Genomic DNA, 23,530 nt, shown 5'->3' with positions numbered 1-23,530 from the left:
CAATCTAGATGTCTTTTTATGGATGTGCCAGACAAGCCACATACTTTATAGTAAAAGATCGCAAATGCTCATTTGGCCTGCCTGCAGTCCAGACCTCCCTTACATGTAATGTGGGGCAGTTGTAGCCTAGCGGTCCAGAGGTACTGGACTAGTAATTGAAAGGTGGCTAGTTTAAACCCTCAAGCAAGGCCCTTAACCCTCAATTGCTTAGACAGTATACTGTCACAGTACTGTAAGTCGCTTTGGATAAAAGTGTCTGCTAAATGCCAAAAATGTAATTGTAAAACGTCTGAACAGGGCGACGATCCATGACAATAGTATGGCCGACATCACCCACATAGACGCCCAGTTTTTCTGGGTGTTGCCAGACCTTATGTGACCTTGACCTTCAAGGGGCCGCTCAGGTGGCGCAGCAGTAAAAACACACGCTGCAACCAGAGCTGGGATCTCGAATACATCGTATCGGATCTCAGCTCTGCCTGCCGGCTAAGGCTGAGCGGCCACATGAACAACGACCGGCCTGTTGTTCAGATATGGGCCGGATAGGGTCTCTCTGCTGGCTGATTGATGGCCAGCAGAGATGAGAAAAGAGTGCTCTCAGGGTGTGTCTCTCCGTACACAACGCTGAGCTGCACTCGTCAAAGCGTAGGTGATAAGATGCATACGGCTGCTGCCCACGTGTCGGAGGGGGCGTGGGTTAGCTTCGTTCTTCTCAATCAGAGCAGGGATCGGCATTGGTGGAGAGGAAGCATGACGTTTTAAATAACATCCGTTACTGAGTAAAAAACGCTAAAAAAAAATCGCGGATCTTTTAGCTCGGTTCCTTTTAAAGAGCCGTGTGTATATATATATATATATATATATATATATATATATATATATATATATATAAAACGACTATCAGAAGCGCGACTCGGTTCCTTTGTTTCATTTTAAAGGACCGTTCAATAGAATCGAATCATTCTACGACACATCACTAGTGGTTATACAGTTTGAAAAAGTTTTATGGGACTAAAATTTCACATTATACAGCCCTAAATGTTTTAAATGTTGTATCAACATGTTTTTTTCTATTATATTTTAATTAAAAACAACTATTGTGAGATTTATATCCAATTGCAATATTGTTTGCATTACACAGAAGAGACACGCCCTCCTGCTAAGAAAGTAACTAACGTTTACTCTGAGTACATTTTAAACGAGTTACTTTTTACTTTTTACTTGAGTAGATTTTTAGACTAGTAATTTTACTCGTACTTAAGTAAAAATTCATTAAAGTAATAGTACTTTTACTTGAGTACAATATTTTAGTACTCTTTCCACCTCTGCTTAATCCAAAACACTTATATAATACAGAATATAATACACCAACACACCTTGATCTTAACCATTATTAATGGTATAAATGAACCAAAATTACCACAGTGTGTTTAGTGTTTTTACTACACTCATTTTTGACATGGTGACCCACACTGTAGTGAATGTAAAACCCCTCAGTCCCATCACATGACCCAATTCCATGGCGTTTCCATGGAGGCGCAGGGTACATGTGATTCCCAGAAAGCATGCTGATTTCCCACTAACCCCACAAACCCAGTAAACTGACCAGATTTTAACACAAACATGGTAAACCCGGGGTAATGTGGATGTAGACAGTGCAGTGGGGGTGATTAAGGACAGGACCAAATTCGCAGGAGTGCAGGGGCGGGGAAATGTTTGGTAAGAGAGATTTAGGAATTCAGACCTCACTGTTTCAGAGTAAAATCTGGGTTCGATCAGAGTTTCCCTAAACTTCAGATGAAGTAGGTGCCGCTGGATGAGAACAGCTGCTACGCTGCGGGTTTGATTCTGTTCTGTGTTTAGTGCCGCTTCAGGATGGACGCGACTAACCGGAGTTTTGATCCGAGTTGTGCTCAGCCGCCTCCTCTTGCTATCGACGTGATTCGAAGTAAGTTTGACATTATTTTTATTATTTTAGATAAAATATACACCCCTAACTTCACCCCAGAGAATTTATTTTAATTAGTAATTAATCCGTTTTTATTAATTTATTAATTTTAAATTATATTTCTGTGCATTTGGTTATTTAGTTCTTTTAATTGCGACCTCGCAAAGAATGACATTCCATTAACTGCCTTTAAAAGTGTGCATCATTTCATTCATTCACTGTCTGTTTTACCACCTATTTATTATGGTCAGGGTCGCAGTGGGTCCGATTTATTGGGCGAAAGGGAGGAAACACCCTGGACAGGTCGCCTGTCCATCACACACACACACACACACACACACACACACACTGCGTGGTTTTGAACTTGTGCGAGGAAAGGAAAGTGCAGGGAGAACATGCAAATTTCACACAGGGAATCGAACCCAGGCCCTTTCAATCCGAACTATGCCAATCCAACACGCTTTAAATATAATACACTAACACATTGTCATACACATTGTCATATACAATAATTTATTAGTATGGTGTAGGGCCTCCTTTTGCGGCCAATACAGCGTCAATTCGTCTTGGAAATGACATATACAAGTCCTGCACAGTGGTCAGAGGGATTTTAAGCCATTCTTCTTGCAGGATAGTGGCCAGGTCACTACGTGATGCTGGTGGAGGAAAACGTTTCCTGACTCGCTTCTCCAAAACACCCCAAAGTGGCTCAATAATATTTAGATCTGGTGACTGTGCAGGCCATGGGAGATGTTCAACTTCACTTTCATGTTCATCAAAGCAATCTTTCACCAGTCTTGCTGTGTGTATTGGTGCATTGTCATCCTGATACACGGCACCGCCATTGGATGCACATGGTCCTCCAGAATGGTTCGGTAGTCCTTGGCAGTGACGCGCCCATCTAGCACAAGTATTGGGCCAAGGGAATGCCATGATATGGCAACCCAAACCATCACTGATCCACCCCCATGCTTCACTCTGGGCATGCAACAGTCTGGGTGGTACGCTTCTTTGGGGCTTCTCCACACCGTAACTCTCCCGGATGTGGGGAAAACAGTAAAGGTGGACTCATCAGAGAACAATACATGTTTCACATTGTCCACAGCCCAAGATTTGCGCTCCTTGCACCATTGAAACCGACGTTTGGCATCGGCACGAGTGACCAAAGGTTTGGCTATAGCAGCCCGGCCGTGTATATTGACCCTGTGGAGCTCCCGACGGACAGTTCTGGTGGAAACAGGAGAGTTGAGGTGCACATTTAATTCTGCCGTGATTTGGGCAGCCGTGGTTTTATGTTTTTTGGATACAATCCGGGTTAGCACCCGAACATCCCTTTCAGACAGCTTCCTCTTGCGTCCACAGTTAATCCTGTTGGATGTGGTTTGTCCTTCTTGGTGGTATGCTGACATTACCCTGGATACCGTGGCTCTTGATACATCACAAAGACTTGCTGTCTTGGTCACAGATGCGCCAGCAAGACGTGCACCAACAATTTGTCCTCTTTTGAACTCTGGTATGTCACCCATAATGTTGTGTGCATTGCAATATTTTGAGCAAAACTGTGCTCTTACCCTGCTAATTGAACCTTCACACTCTGCTCTTACTGGTGCAATGTGCAATTAATGAAGATTGGCCACCAGACTGGTCCAATTTAGCCATGAAACCTCCCACACTAAAATGACAGGTGTTTCAGTTATTTTGACCAACCCCTGTACATATTAGTGTCCACTAAGAGTTCATTCTGATCAGTGGCTCTGTGGGTAGCACTGTCCCCTCACAGCAAGAAGGTCCTGGGTTCGATTCCCTGCCCGGACAGCCAGGGTCTTTTCAGTGGGTCCGATTCATTGGGCGAAAGGCAGGAAACACCCCGGACAGGTCGCCAGTCCGTCACACACACACACTTAGACCAGTTGTTAATAGCTCAAACTGACCTGACTGCATGGTTTTGACACAGGGAGAACATGCAAACTCCACACCCAAGTCCTTCTAACTGTGAGACTCACTGCACCACCGTACCTCAATTCAATATACACCCACACACTGTCATATACATAATACGTTGTCCACATCAGTGGTTCGGTGGGTAGCGCTGTCCCCTCACAGCAAGAAGGTCCTGGGTTCGATTCCCTGCCCGGACAGCCAGGGTCTTTTCAGTGGGTCCGATTCATTGGGCGAAAGGCAGGAAACACCCCGGACAGGTCGCCAGTCCATCACACACACACACACTTAGACCAATTGTTAGTAAGAGGTCATCCCGGTCAGGGTTGCTCAAAGCAAGTAGGGGTGGCACAGTGGCTCTGTGGGTAGCAGTCACCTCACAGCAAGAAGGTCCTGGGTTCGATTCCCTGGCCGTCTTTTCTGTGTGTAGTTTGGGTCGCAGTGGGTTCGATTTATTGGGCGAAAGACAGGAAGCACCCTAGTTCGTCAGTCCATCACGCATTCAAATACACACACACACACACACACACACACACACACACACACACACTAAGGCCAGGTTTTAATAGCTCAAATCGACCTGACTGCATGGTTTTGACACAGGGAGAACATGCAAACTCCACACAGAAAATACCCTGGCTGTCCGGGAAGGGAATCGACCCCAGACCACTGTGCCAACTGTACCTCAATTCAACACACTTTAAATAGAATACACCAACACACTGTCATATACATAATACATTGTCCACATCAGTGGCTTGGTGGGTAGCAGTGTCACCTCACAGCAAGAAGGTCCTGGGTTCGATTCCCTGGCCGGAGAGCCAGGGTCGTTTCTGTGTGTGTGTGTGTGTTGGGTCTCAGTGGGTCCGATTTATTGGGCGAAAGGCAGGAAACACCCTGGACAGGTCGCCAGTCCATCACACATTCACACACACAGACCAATTTTTAGTAGCTCCAATTGACCTGACTGCATGGTTTTGACAGGGAGAACATGCAAACTACACACAGAAACTGCAAACAGAAATTCCCTGGTTATCCAGGCAAGTAATCGAACCCAGACCACTGTTCCAACTGTAACTCAATTCAACACACTTTAAATAGAATACACCAACACACTGTCATATACTGTACATAATACATTGTCCACATCAGTGACTTGGTGGGTAGCGCTGTCGCCGCACGGCAAGAAGGTCCTGGGTTCGATTCCCTGTGTGTGGTCTGGGTCACTGGGTCGCAGTGGGTCCGATTCACTGGGCGAAGGTCAGGAAACACCCTGCACAGGTCGCCAGTCCATCACTCATTCACACACTTAGACCAATTGTTAGTAGCTCCAGTTGACCTGACTGCATGTTTTGACACAGGGAGAACATGCAAACTACACACAGAAGGGACTACTGCTCGGCCAGGGAATAGAACCCAGGCCCTTCTTGTGGAGGTACCATTGACATGATGCGTTTAATGGGATTTCACAGAGACAGTACATATGCTGTTTGAAGGGTGCAGTCCAACTAGCCGTATTAACTTGGGCACTGTAAAGTTGCCAGATTTATCAGAAAACCCACAATGAACCAATCATGCGTATCAGTTATTCACTCACAGAGAAAGTATCATCAGGGTAAGCCATTGCCTAGTCGTTAAAATACTGGACTAGTAATCAGAAGGTCGCCGGTTCAAGCCCCACCACTGCCAGGTTGCACTTTGAATGGCTACTTTGACTCCCAACTGTGGCATTGACCGATTGCAAAAGTCGGTGTGTCGCTAAAGGTATTGCTTAACCACGACCAAGATGTTGCATCAAACGGACCTTCTGGACCAGGGGTGTCAAACTCACGGCCCGCGGGCCAGATCCGGCCCGCCACGTCATTTTATGTGGCCCGCGAGAGCTTAAACGACTGTACGATTGTCGTTTTGGTTCGAGTCGTTACAGAGACGCGCTTATAATTTATAAATGCGCCTTTAAGTGCAACTGGCGACATCGTAGTCATGGCAACTAACTTTGACCTCGCTGAGTAGCCATGTGACTTTTACTGCAAAAGAACGCGAAGTAGCGTAGTCAGTAATGTAAACAATAATAAATAAATACAGATAATTATCTTGCAATATAATACCAAAGCATCGTCTGTAAGTAGTGGCGTTTATATTCTCAGTTGTTTGTAAATGTTTAGTGAGTATATCACAGTGCTTTAGTTACAAATTTACCGTAATTAAATACAATTGTTACTGTTACTATAGCAATTAGTATCTTCACACAAAATGCTAACTCGTTAGCGCTATTTTACGTTTGGTTAAAGCTCATATTGTACCAGATGTAACACTTGACTACAGCTGTGTGCTTGTACTGTATTAAGTTCTTTATTGTTTTTATTGTTTGTATTTTTACTTCATTTTGATGCACACAGTGTATCACACAGCTGAGAAGCAAATAAAACCGACTGTATTCTGAAGAGAGCTGTCTGTCTGTCTGTGTCTGTCTGTCTGTCTAGCTGAGAAAGGGGGATAAACTATTAGTGAGGGCAGAATGATTGTCTTAAAAATACACTGTAAAATCCTAAATAAACTGCATCTTTCAAAATGCATGCTGATTTTGTGACCTGCAAAGTGACACAGCCCGCCAGTAGATGATGTTACACATATTTACACATGATCCTAAAATGTACAAGAAGATAAGTAAGAAAATTAAGCATAAGGAGGAAATTTAATGAAAGTGAAAACAAGTTTGTGCTTCAGGAAGAAAAACCGGTGCATCTCTTGTGTTATGAGGCCGTGTCTGTGGTAAAGTAGGACGATATAAATGCAGAATTTAGCCTCCAAGAAAAACAACAGACTGCAATCACAGCAGAATACGTTACAATCGGCCCTTTGAGGGCCACCATAATGCTGATGTGGCCCTCGGTGAAAATGAGTTTGACACCCCTGTTCTGGACTGATGGGAATCTAGCGGCTTACATGGGGTTTTTCCAAGGTACTTCCATTTCTTTTCACCAGTGGGTGGATTGGCTACTTCTAGTGAAATCGTGAGTCTAAGTGTGATTCCCTGAGATGGATTGCAGTATAATGTGGCGTTCCCTCCCCCCACTCCATGACTTGGAATAGTTTCTGGGACTCGACTCTAACCTGTCCCAACTGTTTCTAACTCCCCAAGCCGTTATGTGCGGCTTCTTTTGAACATCATGAAACCCTGCCAGTTTATCCAAACCAGGGTGGACGCGGATGCTTCTGTCCCAGCGGTGAACGCGTTCTCGTAAACGTTCTCGTGAAACAATAGGCGTCTTGCCTCAGAGAAGAACGGTTATCGAGTCACATCTGTAAAAATGTTTTACTGTAAGATTCCAAGGGTAAACAGGAAAGGCTGGCACCGAGTGCCAATTTTTTCTAGGATCTGGAGACAATTGCCGTTTTTCCAAACTTCAGGGCTTGTAAACTTTCCGAGGCTCTGATGTCCTTCCAGCAGGACTTGATTACATCCTTAATGGAATACAGCCGATTCCTGAACCGCTTTGTAGCCCTTTGTGTATTTACTTTCTTCTGTATTTGGATTCCTCTGGAGGGATCAGATTACTTTCAGCATCATGATTACTTGGCATCATGATTACATTTTGTACTTCGAATCCCAGAGGTGCCAAAAAGCTGCCGTCAAGGTTTTGTGTAAGACCGTTGACCCTTAACTGGTCATTCATTATAACCCTAATTCTAAATTTGGTACGGTAGGCTGTGTGTGAATACAAACAACCAGCAATGACACCAAACTCAGGACACACTTTAGCGCCCGTCGATCATCCTCTCACTAATGCTGGTCCCTGCTCCCGATTGTGGAGGACGAGGCTGCTCCACGCCCCCTCCGACACGTGCACAGCAATCGAACATCTTATCACCTACAATTGACCAGTGCAGTGCAGTACAGCGCTGTGTACGGAGAGCCACACCCTCTACCGCACTCCTTTCCCATCACCCTGCAGGCGCCACCGACCAGCCAGCGGCGGTCGTAATCGCACTGGTCTGAGATAGAGTACCCATCCGGCTTTATCCCGCCCCTGTCTGAACAACAGGCCAATCGTTGTTCGTGTGGCCGCTCAGCCTCGATACGATGTATTCGAGATCTCAGCTCTGGTGAACACTTCCAGGTCTCCATCGCCATATTGCACTTCACATCTTTATACTTATTTTTAATTAGAAAGAGATATGGACTGCAGGCAGGCCAGTCTAGTACCTGCACTCTTATACAAGGAAGCCAAGCTCTTACAACATGCAAAATGTGGCTTGACGTCTTACCTAAAATAGCATGGATGCTCCTTTTAAAAAGCTCAGATCTTTTTGAACAAAGGCGTCACCCTCCACAGTCAAGCAAGCTTTACTTTGCCATATGATGCTGTCCAAGAAAGACCCCCCTGCTTTAAAGTTGGTACCCTAAAGCTCTATTGCCAAAGAAATAAGCTTTCCTGAGGAGCGTGTTGCATTTAAATGGAAATTGAGTTAATTGACCACGAAAAAGCCGCTCAGGTGGCACAGCGATAAAAACACGAATACGTCATATCGAGTCTCGGCTCTGCCTGCCAGCTGGGCTGGATAGCGACATGAACAACGACTGGATTGGCCTGTTATTCAGATAGGGGTGGGATATCAAAAAGCCGGATAGGGCGCCTGCACAGAGACGGGAAAAGAGTGCTGTCAGGGTGTGTGTCTCCGTACACAGTGCTGATCCGCACTGCACTCGTCAAAGCGTAGGTGACAAGATGCATACGGCTGCTGCCCACGTGTCTGAGGGGGCGTGGGTTAGCTTCGTTCTCCTCGATCAGAGCGGGGATCGGCATCGGTGGAGAGGAAGCATGATGCATTCGGGATGCAATTGGACGCACTAAAAGGGAGAAAAACGGGAGAGTCACAGTAAAGAATCCACCGCTTGCTGGTGTAAAGAAACCCGCTGTTAAGTGTACGTGTGTCTGAGGGACTGGCTGCCTTCTTCCCCAGTGTGGAAAGTGGTGGAATCGGCAGAGGGATCGAGAAAAGGAAGTAGGAAAAGACTAAATTGGAGGAGGAAATATCAGGGGAAAATATCAGATCTGGCTTGTGGCGGGTCTAAAGCAAACAGGAAGCCCAAATAAAACCTCAGGGATGCAGATGGAATGTGGCAAACTCATAACACACAATGAAGGGAGGTAAGGTTCCAACCCAGGACTATGCCTGCCGTGCCACTGTCGTGAATGTATAAGGTAGAAGGTATATTTGATTTTTTTGAGGCGGTCATGATCCGATGCCATCCATGGCTTAGTCTGATTCTGATTGGTTTTCTCTTCTTTAGGACTCGATGTCTTTGGTATCGTCCTGTACTCGGCCCTGACCTTCATGGCCACAGTTTCCATGCTGGTTTACATCGAGGAGTGTATTTACGTCTACAGGAACGTCTCCTCCAACAAAAAGAGCGCCATCATCTGGGTGAATGGAGCTGCCCCGGTGAGGCTTACTTCAAAATGTAAAGAGCCACGGTTCTTTGTGACCGAATGTATGTGGACATCCCTTTGAAGAGGGTTTGGCTCATTTAGCCACATTATTGTTCAAAGTATTTATAGACAAAATATGGATCAAAGTGGTAAGTGAGGCATCTGTTAGGAACAACATCTCAGGCATGAACAGGAGTGCACTTGAGGGCAGCCCAAAATGAGTTTCTGAAAGCCTGGACTTTTCATTATTTATAACAGTAAGAGGTCCTCCTAGTAGTCCACACCAAACTAAGACTGTAGTATTGAGTAAAAGTTGCCTCACTGTTTAGTACAGTAGTTTGCTGCTTGAGGCAGTATTGGAATCAAGAGCCAGGCCTTATCACCCAAATTGCTGGACTCAAACATGCCAACAGGGCACTGTGGAGTGTTCAGATTCATTGGGCACATCACAATTGACCGTGTTAGAGGGAGGGAGAGTCAAACAAGGTCTTCTCCATTTACGGCTGCGATGTGCAAACCTTCAGGGACTGTTCCAGGCTCCCGAGTGAGTCACAAGGTTTTGTGTTGGAACCAAACACTGGCAGGTGAAAAGAAACTGGGCAGATGTCAGAGAGAACGTGTGATTGCTTAGAATGGAGGTAGTGCCAGCGACAGGAGTTGGAAATGACTAAAATGTCAATTCCACAATAAATATACTGTGTATATGTATAGTGATATATAGTACTATACACCTGTATATATGTATACAGGTGTATAGTACAGTGCAATTTTTTTTTTTTTACTGGGGGTCAAAGCACAGGGTCAGCCATTGTACAGAATCCTTGGAGCAGAGAAGGTTGGGCAGAGATGGGATTCAAACTCTCAACCTTTCGATTGATAGCCCAAGTAGGCTACCACAGTACCACAAAATAAATTTCATATACAGTATATATTCCAAATTTTAGTGGTAGGCCTTTTATATTAGCCTATATATTAGTAATTTTTTTATTTTGTGTATATATATATATTAGGGCTGTCAAACGATTAAAATTTTTTATCGCGATTAATCTCAGAATTTCATATAGTTAATCGCGATTCATCGCATTAAATAAAATCTGTGTAAATGTTATAGAAAACAAGGATTTTTAAGTGAAATGTTACCATTAAAATGGTGAACACATTTTATGCTAAATGTACTTATGTTAAAAACTGCTGGGACAAGAGAAAACTGTAAGGGAGTTTTATTCACTCACATACTAGGCAGTAATACTATCCAGCAGAGACCCTTGACTTCCTATATATGTCAGATTGTAGGTTAAAATTTCTCCATCAGCAAACATTGTAGATCAGAGGTGCTTTAGGTGGGATAAGGCGTAGTTATTGTAACAGACTTTTCTGTGCTTGTATCGTGACAATGGTTTGATGGACGTTTCTACACGAAGTGAGTGTGTTTTGACCCTTTGGGGCTTCCATAGTTCATGGACTAGCGTGCTTGACTCCGGTATTCAGTGCCGTAACAGATTAAGTTAATAAAGTGTTTTGCTCCCGACAACTTGTGAATATACCGTGTATTTATTTCTTTATTATGCAAGTGCATCCCTACGACGCTCAGTTATATTATTTTAACAAACCGCAAATGAACAACGGGGTCAAGTCCGACATTAAAACGTTGGTTCTACCAGTCAAGTCTCAACATGAACTAGAATTTGCGTTAACGGCACTATTTTTTTAAATCGCGTTAAATTGAGATTGCGTTAATGCGTTATTATCGCGTTAACTTCGACAGCCCTAATATATATATAAAAGTCATTTTTTATTTTGTCTATATACAGTGGGGGAAAATAAGTATTTGATCCCCTGCTGATTTTGTAAGTTTACCCCCTTACAAAGACTTGAACAGTCTATAATTTTTATGGAAGGTTTATTGTAACAGAGAGAGACAGAATATCAACAAAAAATCCAGAAAAAAAAAAAAAGTTATAAATTAATTTGTATTTAATTAAGGGAAATAAGTATTTGATCCCCTACCAACCAGCAAGAATTCTGACCCCCACAGACCGGTTATGTGCACAAAAGGCACACAAATTAGTCCTGTCCCTGTATAAAAGACTCCTGTCACAGAATCAGTTTCTTCCATTCAAATCTCTCGACCACCATGGGCAAGACCAAAGAGCTATCAAAGGATGTCAGGGACAAGATTGTAGACCTGCACAAGGCTGGAATGGGCTACAAGACCATCAGCAAGAAGCTTGGTGAGAAAGAGACCACTGTTGGTGCGATAATTCGAAAATGGAAGAAATACAAGATCACAGTCAATCACCCTCACTCTGGAGCTCCATGCAAGATCTCACCTGGTGGGGTAAGAATGATTCTGAGAAAGGTGAGGTCAGTCCAGAATTACACGGGAGGAGCTTATCAATGATCTCAAGGGAGCTGGGAGCAGAGAAATGCTGGATAAGACCCCAAGAACACCATCCCCACCGGGCATTTCTCTGCCTCCAAACACGGCGAGTGGAGTTGATGCCAAAGAGCTCAATTTTGGTCTCATCTGACAATATCACATTCTCCCAAGCTTTCTCTGAATCATTCAGGTGTTCATTGGCAAACTTCAAACTGTACATGAGCCTTCTTGAGCAAAGGGACTTTTGTATATACTGTATATATACAGTATATATGTCATTTTTTATTTTGTTTATATATATATATGTCATTTTTAATTTTTTTATTTTGTCATGTCATTTTTTTATTTTTTTTTATTTATGTGTACAATATATATATACGTATATATATATATATATATTATAAGGTTTTTTTTTTTTTTTTTTTTTTTCCAGACACCACTGATCAGCTGATCTGAATGTCTTTGATCTGACAAAGTGTATACTGTGTTTTGTGCAGGTTATCGGTGCAATGTCATGTTTGGGCATGTGGATTCCCAAAGCTACAATGTTTACAGACATGACTTCAGCCACGTAAGTTGAGGGCAAAGGTGACACTGAAGGAGTCTGGTGGCTCTTTTGGGCTTTGGGGGGTGTTTTGCTAGCATGTGGGTCAACAAATATTAGTGGGAACAGTCACACACTGTAAATCTAAACTGGACACCTGCGTATAACACAGGGGTTCAGCTCCTGGGTTAGAGTCTGAACAAGCCCCGGTTTGGGGCTTAACAGGGACAGTCTCGTGATGATGTCCCCGTCCACAGGGCACAGGGGTCACTGACTTATTGCTAGGTAGAAAAATGAGATGAATCTTCGGCTGTGGCGTTCAGTCAACAGACATCAAACCAATTTATGCCACTTGTTAGAGGTTTTGTACCGATTTAGAAAGCACCCTCCAACATAATCAAAGCACCAATTTACCAATTTTATTGTGGTCCAAAAATAGTCCATTGCTCATTATTTATTAGCAAAAATAATCAATCAAAATCGTTTCACGTTTACGTTTTACAAAACCGTTATTATTAAAAGCCGCATTGTCTCCCCCTGGTGGTAGAAGCTCGCCATTGCATTGATGGAAATTTATTTCGAATTAATTTCATTCTATATCATTAAAATCAGGCATTCATTACCACACCAAGAGAGAAAAAAAGCATCTCCAGTAAGCAGGCAACAAGTATTTAGCTCCATTTGTTATACACTATATGGCTAAAACTATGTTAAGTTCTGAGGCATGTGGGCACCTGCTTGCTGGGGTCTATAAAATTATTGGCAAATGTTTTTTTTTATGTTATATTAGTAGAATTAAATCGACCAAATCATTACTCTTCTGTTTCAGATTTAAAAAATGTTATAATAATTTCATTTCATTTTCATGTTTTAGTATCACTATATTCACATCAGGGCTCAGTCCTATCAGATATAAAGTCAGTTATGTAAAGTACAGGGGTTGGACAAAATAACTGAAACACCTGGTTTTAGACCACAATAATTTATTAGTATGGTGTAGGGCCTCCTTTTGCGGCCAATACAGCGTCAATTCGTCTTGGAAATGACATATACAAGTCCTGCACAGTGGTCAGAGGGATTTTAAGCCATTCTTCTTGCAGGATAGTGGCCACTACGTGATGCTGGTGGAGGAAAACGTTTCCTGACTCGCTTCTCCAAAACACCCCAAAGTGGCTCAATAATATTTAGATCTGGTGACTGTGCAGGCCATGGGAGATGTTCAACTTCACTTTCATGTTCATCAAAGCAATCTTTCACCAGTCTTGCTGTGTGTATTGGTGCATTGTCATCCTGATACACGGCACTGCCATTGGATGCACATGGTCCTCCAGAATGGTTCGGTAGTCCTTGGCAGTGACGCGCCCATCTAGCACAAGTATTGGGCCAAGGGAATGCCATGATATGGCAGCCCAAACCATCACTGATCCACCCCCATGCTTCACTCTGGGCATGCAACAGTCTGGGTGGTACGCTTCTTTGGGGCTTCTCCACACCGTAACTCTCCCGGATGTGGGGAAAACAGTAAAGGTGGACTCATCAGAGAACAATACATGTTTCACATTGTCCACAGCCCAAGATTTGCGCTCCTTGCACCATTGAAACCGACGTTTGGCATTGGCACGAGTGACCAAAGGTTTGGCTATAGGAGCCCGGCCGTGTATATTGACCCTGTGGAGCTCCCGACGGACAGTTCTGGTGGAAACAGGAGAGTTGAGGTGCACATTTAATTCTGCCGTGATTTGGGCAGCCGTGGTTTTATGTTTTTTGGATACAATCCGGGTTAGCACCCGAACATCCCTTTCAGACAGCTTCCTCTTGCGTCCACAGTTAATCCTGTTGGATGTGGTTTGTCCTTCTTGGTGGTATGCTGACATTACCCTGGATACCGTGGCTCTTGATACATCACAAAGACTTGCTGTCTTGGTCACAGATGCGCCAGCAAGACGTGCACCAACAATTTGTCCTCTTTTGAACTCTGGTATGTCACCCATAATGTTGTGTGCATTGCAATATTTTGAGCAAAACTGTGCTCTTACCCTGCTAATTGAACCTTCACACTCTGCTCTTACTGGTGCAATGTGCAATTAATGAAGATTGGCCACCAGACTGGTCCAATTTAGCCATGAAACCTCCCACACTAAAATGACAGGTGTTTCAGTTATTTTGTCCAACCCCTGTATGTGGCTACTGTTTGGGAAAAGCCATTTCCCTTTCCTCCAGTATGACTGTACCTCTGTGCAGAAAGCAAGGTCAATAAAAACATGATCTGATTGGACAAGACTATACAGAGCCCTGACCTGAAAACCTTTGTTTGAAAACCACCGGGATGATTTGGAATGTTGACTGTGAGCAAGGCTTTCTTGTTCATCACAGGTGCCTGACCTCACAAGAAGGCGGTAGGGCTTTCATATGAACGGATTCTTTTGGACATACGGTGTGCATGGATGTAACTGAGCTTATATTAAATCTACCTTGTCGCAGGTACTTCGCGATCGTGGTGTTCAAGTTCCTGATCCTGATGATCGAAGAATGCGGAGGCGACGACGCGTTCTTAAAGCGCTCGGAGAATAAGACCCTACGGATCAGCACGGGGCCGTGTTGCTGCTGCTGCCCCTGCCTGCCGCATGTACCCATCACACGGTAATCAGCTCGCAATGATGATACATAAATCAAAACACATGTCTGGAAAGATAAAGAGAGACCTGAGAAGAGTCCTGAACATCCACACGTTAACAATAATGTGCTTAATAATTCACAGTCATTTAAATTTCACGTTCATTGGTGCAGCAAATGGCTCAGTTTTATTTTTTGCCAGTCACATGAATGGTAATAGTCATTGTACTTTTTTTTAGGCGGTCTCTATTTATGCTGAAACTGGGCTCATTCCAGTTTGCACTGCTCAAGGTGGTCTTCACAATCCTGTCAATCATCCTGTGGACCAATGGCAACTATGATGTGACTGACGTAAGTAGACCAGTTTTGGAAGCACACGTCGTACAGTCCTGGAAATGTATTTGTCACTGTTTTATAAGTGCATTGGACAAAAGTATTGGGACACCTCTTTAACAATTGCTAACAGATGTAAAAATCAATCAATTCTATTAGGAACTATATGCTCCAACAGTTTAGGGAAGGCGCTATAAACCTCTATAAACAGCTTTGGTATGAACTAGAACATCAAATGAGGCTTTTATCACCATCGGTTCCAGCCACGCGAGCGCTCTTTTTGACTATATGGGCACAAATTCCAACAGACATACCTGGAATAAAAAAAGCAAGCAACACAACAGAGCATAAACTCCCATCTTCAGACCTAAAACCAACAGTAAACAACTATATTAGAAACAGATGGCAGGCCGAATGGAATACATACATTGGAAATATGCCTAGATGTCAACACCCAACACACACGATCACAATACACTGTGTTTCCAATGTGTGACGGTCCATCCTGGATGCCTCCGAGCCCAGAGAAATCGACGTCGCTTCTGGACGGGGTTAACGAAAGGCTTCTTTTTCGCGCAGTAAAGTTTAAAGTGGCATTTGTGCATGTTTGCCCAAGTAATCCCTCACCCATGTGGTCATATCAGAACAGTGGTCCATCCTAGATGCCTCCGAGCCCAGAGAAATCGACGTCGCTTCTGGACATGGTTAATATAAGGCTTCTTTTTCACGCAGTAAAGTTTAAAGTGGCATTTGTGCATGTAACTCTGTATTGTAGTGCTCGGCAAAGGTTTGCCCAAGTAATCCCTCACCCATGTGGTCATATCAGCACAGTGGTCCATCCTAGATGCCTCCGAGCCCAGAGAAGTCGACGCCACTTCTGGATATGGTTAAGATAAGACATGTTTTGGATATGGCACCACTTCTGGATATGGTATTTGTGCATGTAACTCTGTATTGTAGTGCTCGACAAAGGTTTGCCCAAGTAATCCCTCACCCATGTGGTCATATCAGCACAATGGTCCATCCTAGATGCCTCCGAGCCCAGAGAAATCGACGTCGCTTCTGGACATGGTTAATATAAGGCTTCTTTTTCACGCAGTAAAGTTTAAAGTGGCATTTGTGCATGTAACTCTGTATTGTAGTGCTCGACAAAGGTTTGTCCAAGTAATCCCTCACCCATGTGGTCATATCAGCACAGTGGTCCATCCTAGATGCCTCCGAGCCCAGAGAAGTCAACGCCACTTCTGGACATGGCTTGTTTTTTGCACAGTAAAGTTTTAAGTGGTATTTGTGCATGTAACTCTGTATTGTAGTGCTCGACAAAGGTTTGCCCAAGTAATCCCTCACCCATGTGGTCATATCAGCTATTGTTGAGTGGCGGTTCTCGATGCAGTGCCGTCTGAGGAATGGAAGATCACGGGCGATCAGCTTAAGCTTGCACCCTTGGCCTTTACACACTAAAATTCCTCCAGATTCCTTGAATTCCTTGATTACAATCACCTGTTTGGAATCACATCATTATTTAGTTCTCTCACCTCATTACTAGCTCTAAATTGCCCCCGTCCCAACTTTTTTGAAATGAAATGTCCAACAAGCTTTTGGTCGGGTGTGAAAATACATTCGACCGTATGGTGTATATGTAAATGCATAGACGATGCCATAATTGTTCCTGTTCCGCAGATGAGCATCACTGGCGCCGCTATCTGGATAAACCCCGGCGTGGGCGTCCTTACCATCATCGCCCTCTGGCCTGTTGCCATCATGTTCATGCATCTGCGCAACACCTTACACAGCCTGAAGATCGTCCCCAAGTATGCCATGTATCAAGTAAGTATCTGCATTGCACTAATCCCTCACCCCTAATACCCCTAAATTCTTTATTAGCCCTATTACCTATTCTTGCCTATGTGTTTAGAACATGCAAACCAGTAATAAGCTAATATGTGTATGTAATTATACTATATGTAGGTCTGCTATAGGTAAGTCACTGGGTGTTTAGGTGGCCAAGTGGTCTATAATGCTGCCTGCCCTACCGTGCACCCTACAGGCACACCTGGTCGTGTTTGGACTAACTTAAGAGTGAATGGGTTGTTTAATAAAGTACATAAAATCTATTAAGTTACACTGTTTTGCCCAAGTAATCCCTCACCCATGTGGTCATATCAGCACAATGGTCCATCCTAGATGCCTCCGAGCCCAGAGAAGTCGACACCATTTCTGTATAACGTTAACATAAGACATGTTCTAGATATGGCACCACTTCTGGATATGGCATTTGTGCATGTACAGTGTATCACAAAAGTGAGTACACCCCTCACATTTCTGCAGATATTTAAGTATATCTTTTCATGGGACAACACTGACAAAATGACACTTTGACACAATGAAAAGTAGTCTGTGTGCAGCTTATATAACAGTGTAAATTTATTCTTCCCTCAAAATAACTCAATATACAGCCATTAATGTCTAAACCACCGGCAACAAAAGTGAGTACACCCCTAAGAGACTACACCCCTAAATGTCCAAATTGAGCACTGCTTGTCATTTTCCCTCCAAAATGTCATGTGATTTGTTAGTGTTACTAGGTCTCAGGTGTGCATAGGGAGCAGGTGTGTTCAATTTAGTAGTACAGCTCTCACACTCTCTCATACTGGTCACTGAAAGTTCCAACATGGCACCTCATGGCAAAGAACTCTCTGAGGATCTTAAAAGACGAATTGTTGCGCTACATGAAGATGGCCAAGGCTACAAGAAGATTGCCAACACCCTGAAACTGAGCTGCAGCACAGTGGCCAAGATCATCCAGCGTTTTAAAAGAGCAGGGTCCACTCAGAACAGACCTCGCGTTGGTCGTCCAAAGAAGCTGAGTGCACGTGCTCAGCGTCACATCCAACTGCTGTCTTTGAAAGATAGGCGCAGGAGTGCTGTCAGCATTGCTGCAGAGATTAAAAAGGTGGGGGGTCAGCCTGTCAGTGCTCAGACCATACGCCGCACACTACATCAAATTGGTCTGCATGGCTGTCACCCCAGAAGGAAGCCTTTTCTGAAGTCTCTACACAAGAAAGCCCGCAAACAGTTTGCTGAAGACATGTCAACAAAGGACATGGATTACTGAAACCATGTCCTATGGTCTGATGAGATTGTTTGGTTCAGATGGTCTCAAGCATGTGTGGCGGCAATCAGGTGAGGAGTACAAAGATAAGTGTGTCATGCCTACAGTCAAGCATGGTGGTGGGAATGCCATAATCTGGGGCTGCATGAGTGCAGCAGGTGTTGGGGAGTTACATTTCATTGAGGGACACATGAACTCCAATATGTACTGTGAAATACTGAAGCAGAGCATGATCCCCTCCCTCCGGAAACTGGGTCGCAGGGCAGTGTTCCAGCATGATAATGACCCCAAACACACCTCTAAGACGGCCACTGCTTTATTGAAGAGGCTGAGGGTAAAGGTGATGGACTGGCCAAGCATGTCTCCAGACCTAAACCCAATAGAACATCTTTGGGGCATCCTCAACCGGAAGGTGGAGGAGCGCAAAGTCTCGAATATCCGCCAGCTCCGTGATGTCGTCATGGAGGAGTGGAAAAGCATTCCAGTGGCAACCTGTGAAGCTCTGGTAAACTCCATGCCCAGGAGAGTTAAGGCAGTTCTGGGAAATAATGGTGGCCACACAAAATATTGACACTTCAGGAACTTTAACTAAGGGGTGTACTCACTTTTGTTGCCGGTGGTTTAGACATTAATGGCTGTATATTGAGTTATTTTGAGGGAAGAATAAATTTACACTGTTATATAAGCTGCACACAGACTACTTTTCATTGTGTCAAAGTGTCATTTTGTCAGTGTTGTCCCATGAAAAGATATACTTAAATATCTGCAGAAATGTGAGGGGTGTACTCACTTTTGTGATACACTGTAACTCTGTATTGTAGTGCTTGACAAAGGTTTGCCCAAGTAATCCCTCACCCATGTGGTCATATCAGCCCAATGGTCCATCCTAGATGCCTCCGAGCCCAGAGAAGTCGACGCCGTTTCTGGTTTGAATCATTTCACAATTAGCGGATAAATTAGTAATTAGTAATGGAGATTGGTCATAGGGCAATTGTAGCCTTGACTAGTAATCAAAAAGTCGCTGGATCAAGCCCCACCACTGCTAGGTTGTCACTGTTGGGCCCTTGAGCAAGGCCCTTAACCCTTAATTGCTTAGACAGTATGTTGTCATAGTACTGTATGTCGCTTTGGATAAAAGCTGAAAATGTAAATGGTCTTTTACTATCTACTGTACATAATAGTGTAAAAAGATTCATGGAATCTAATGAAAACTCAGTATTTATAAATCAAGCCAAGTAACCTCTGATGAATGTGAGTGACCTTCCAGCGCTCAGTGATAAAAAGAGCGAATGGGTTTGGGAGTACTTCAGAAACACACAGTCACCTAACACGGCCCGCCGCTGCATCAGGAAATGCAACCTGAAATCCTATTACAAAAAGAAAGCAGGGTTCTTTTCTTATTGTGACTAAAAAACCTGACCTCTGTCTGGTCAAATAGGGCTCGTACTGCTACCATTACAGGTAGTGGAGGTACACGAAGAATCCACCGCTGGCTGGGTAACAATAAGCTCTACAGCTCTCCTTATCCTATAGGAAACTGGAAATGATTATGCATGTTAAAACCTGATCATTACAGATCTGTATTGATGAAGCTTCTGTGGTTCTTTTCAGCTGATTTTGGTGCTCAGCCAGCTGCAGTCTGCCATCATTAATATTCTGGCCATGAATGGAATCATCGCCTGTGCACCACCGTACTCCTCCCAAACCAGAGGTTACTGTAAGTGCCATTTCAATCGCTTTTCATAATTACGTAACCTAGAATATGTATTCTAACATTTGAAAAGCAAGACCTCTGATTATTTTTGGTTTATCCAGTGATGAGTCAGCAGCTTCTGATTTTGGAGATGTTCATCATCACGCTCGTGACTCGGATGCTGTACCGTCGCAGGTACGACCCGCTACCCGACGAGCAGACCGACGAGGAAAAGAAGATGGTTCTCTCGACCGAATGTCCAGCATGAGAGGAGGAAACGGGTGCTTTATGTACTGATGAGCAAATTATTTTTATATTCATCAACGAGTAGATCTATTACATGGATTGTTTTGTATTTATCCATTAGTGTTTCCAGTATGCGTTGAATATTCACATTTTGTGATGTGAATTATGAAATGTTTTACATGTGTATGGGTTATAAAACCTGTTAACTATATTCAGAACGCACATAAGTGCACATTATAAGCAATAATTGCATAAAAATGATGAAATGTATTACATTTATTATTGTTATCTATATTCTTTTTGCAAAATGTTTAATAAATCTATACAGAACATAATGGTTAATATGTTTTTTTTTTTTTTTTAAATGTTGGGACATTTTGTAATGTAATACAAATACAAAGTAATACAAGAAAAATACAAAGATTTCCAGTGTTTTATATATATATATTTATTTATTTATTTATTTTCCCCCTCTTTTTCCCCCCCCCAATTTTTATCCCTCAGTCTAGTCGTGTCCAATTACCCTGATTGCGTCCTCTATACTGTAATCTATAGTCAGTACAGACCGCATTTTTCACCTGCACGAGTCGAGTTCATACACTTGGCGGGCATTGTGTACTGAGGGCAACACCCCCATCGGCATTATTCCTCAGCCCTGTGCAGGCGGCATCAGTCAGCCAGCGGGGGCCGCAGTCGCGCCAGTTATGAGGACCTATGATCCGACTTTCTTACCCTCTAACCCTGAACAACAGCCGATCGTCGTTCATGCAGCCGCCCAGCCCGGTCGGAAAGGCAGAGCTGAGATTAGATACGATGTATTCGTACTTTACCGCTGCGCCACCTGAGCGGCCCCGATTTCCAGTGTTTTTAATGTATTTCCACTTTAATGTATTTTGTAAATATAAAAAAATTGAATTTGATGCTTCAACACTCCAAAAAGTTGGGACAGATGCATGTTTATCACCGTGTGACATGACATTTCCTATTAATCACTGTTTAATGGTTTGGGAGGATGCTTATTGTTGCAGATTTGCAAGTGGAACCTTTGCCCATTCCTATGCCATCCAAGACTTCAGCTGCTCAACAATCAATAATCAATATGGTCTGATTCTCCTCTTCATGATACATTTTCAATAGGAGACAGATCTGGACTGCAGGCAGGCCGGTCCAGCACATGCACTCTACGACTTCAAAGCCACACTCCTGTAGTGCCCGTGTTTTGGGATCTGAAAATGAAACGGATGCCTAAAAAGGCTATAAACAGATAATTAAGCACTTCCAGTTAGTAATGTGAACTGTCACTATCCATTTTAAGTATCTGCTTTATGGTCAGAGTTGCAGGGAGTCCAGTGCCACCTGGAAGTGTGGGTGCAAGATGTAAGTATGCCCTGGACAAGGTGCCTATCAGTCGCAGGACAACATAGACAAGTTCGAGCAGCCAGATTATCGGAAGAAAACCCAGAAAAACAAGGGGAGAACATACAAAACTCAACAAAAGACAGCCAGACTAGGGTTGAACTCAGGTCCCAGGGATTCATTGTGGTATAATAAGTTGTTGTGATGTTTAAAACAGCCCAGTAAAAGTTTTAGTTGCTATTCGAAATTTCCTCTTGGTTTTGAAAGAGCCCACCTTGACCTTGACCATGACTAAGCTGTTTTTAAAGACAGAATCTAACCGTCGATAATATTATGTCACAACCAGCTGTGGACGTGCGAGCATACATGTGTACCGTCCTGCCTTGAGAAAGCTCTCGTTCCAAACCGATACTATTGTTCTAGGTAGTGTCCCTATATTCATACAAAAGCGTTCTAGTTATGCGTACTATGTAGTATAGTAGTATGTAGATTGCTACACAGCCATACATGTAGCTTTTAGGTTTCAACCAGAGCGGTAGAGAGAACAGAGTGGCGACACTCCCATAGGGAACCGTTGGAAAGGGGGCGGGACATATTTTCTGTGCAGCTTCCGGGTTGTGGAGCTCTGTATAGTTCCAAACATCCCATAGAGCCCCATTCATTTCCACTACTTATCAAGCATTTTTAGCTGTTTGTTGCTTTGTTTTAAAAAAAATAATGAATTTGATGTCATTAATATACGTAATACTGTTATTATTTAGCATTTGCTCAGCACTAAATGTTACATGTTTATCTTAATTAATAGGTATAACTGAATTTAGCTTAGTCAGCTAAGCTAAATTATTGACACTAGAGTCTTTTCACCTAAAATTGATTAATTAAAAGTTGATTAATCAAGAGTCTTGTTACAGAAATGATAATAAAACATCAGAGCCATAATAAATCATTATACTTTTACTTTCATTCTTAGGTACATTTGAAGGTAAATTTAGTTTAGTACTTTAGTGGAGGTAAAGAGTATTTTTACTTTTACTACTACTTTTACTGGAGTAATATGTTACCTTGGATATCTCTACTTCAACTCAACTACATGGTTTGTGTACCTTGTCCACCACTTACATTAGACAAAATGAACTTGTGCATATTCATAATGAATTAATTCATGTATTACATGTAGGAATAAATTATTACTTACTCATGAAATAAGACATGAATTAATGCTATTTCATGTACCTGCACTATAATGTTAAAGGTATTGGTACGGTAGTGTGTTTATGAATCTGTTCATTCAGTGCAGGTAAACCTTATGAATCCAGCCACATGGCTTAGTGTTTAACCAAAATGATTATTATTATGAATCCTCAGGAAAGTGAAGGGAGATTAGTTTATGTAAAAAACAAAACATAAAAAACTGTCTAATCTCTGTACTGTATATTGTCTCTACTACTTAATGATATCGCATGATGTAATGTATGCTAATATAATGTACTGTGTGTTAACAAGAACGACCTATTAAGTCATTATAAACATCAATCTTCCACTTCATATACCAAATTGATATTAAAGCAGATGCAGTAAATGTAAACGCAGTTGAAAATACCCAGAAATTGTACAAATGTTTATTATTTACTGTTTAATATTTCACTCACTGCTGCCTGTCCCATATGAGAACATGACAGCGCCGGGTTTGTTTGGAACTATTGGAGGGTTACATGAACCACGTGACCGCGTAGCGGCGAGATCAAGGAGTGTCGCAACTCTCTCTATCTACGGCTCTGGTTTCAACCTAACATGATTATGAATGGGCTGGTACGATATGCAAATTTTAACCAATCATAGGACAGTCTGGACCAATCCTAGTAACAGAGCGATCCAATCACATTGGGGTACCTCGCTCGCCAGTGTTGCTCGCTTGTGTACGTGATGTCGAGT

At 43.0% G+C, this 23,530-nt stretch overlaps 1 protein-coding gene across 1 annotated transcript; it reads left to right on the top strand.

Moving 5' to 3' along the window:
• Positions 1-1,770: 1,770 nt before the first annotated feature.
• slc51a (solute carrier family 51 member A) lies at positions 1,771-20,577 on the top strand. The gene is made up of 8 exons (XM_062985822.1): positions 1,771-1,948; positions 9,183-9,334; positions 12,199-12,272; positions 14,727-14,885; positions 15,098-15,209; positions 16,872-17,018; positions 19,915-20,020; positions 20,119-20,577. The coding sequence occupies exons 1-8, from the start codon at positions 1,876-1,878 to the stop codon at positions 20,262-20,264; spliced, it is 969 nt and encodes a 322-aa protein (XP_062841892.1). The 5' UTR covers positions 1,771-1,875; the 3' UTR covers positions 20,265-20,577.
• The last annotated feature ends 2,953 nt before the right edge of the window (positions 20,578-23,530 follow it).

Source organism: Trichomycterus rosablanca, chromosome 23 (assembly GCF_030014385.1).
Source record: "Trichomycterus rosablanca isolate fTriRos1 chromosome 23, fTriRos1.hap1, whole genome shotgun sequence".
Classification (NCBI taxonomy): Eukaryota; Metazoa; Chordata; class Actinopteri; order Siluriformes; family Trichomycteridae; genus Trichomycterus; species Trichomycterus rosablanca.
This window is presented reverse-complemented; position numbering and strand designations above follow the sequence as displayed.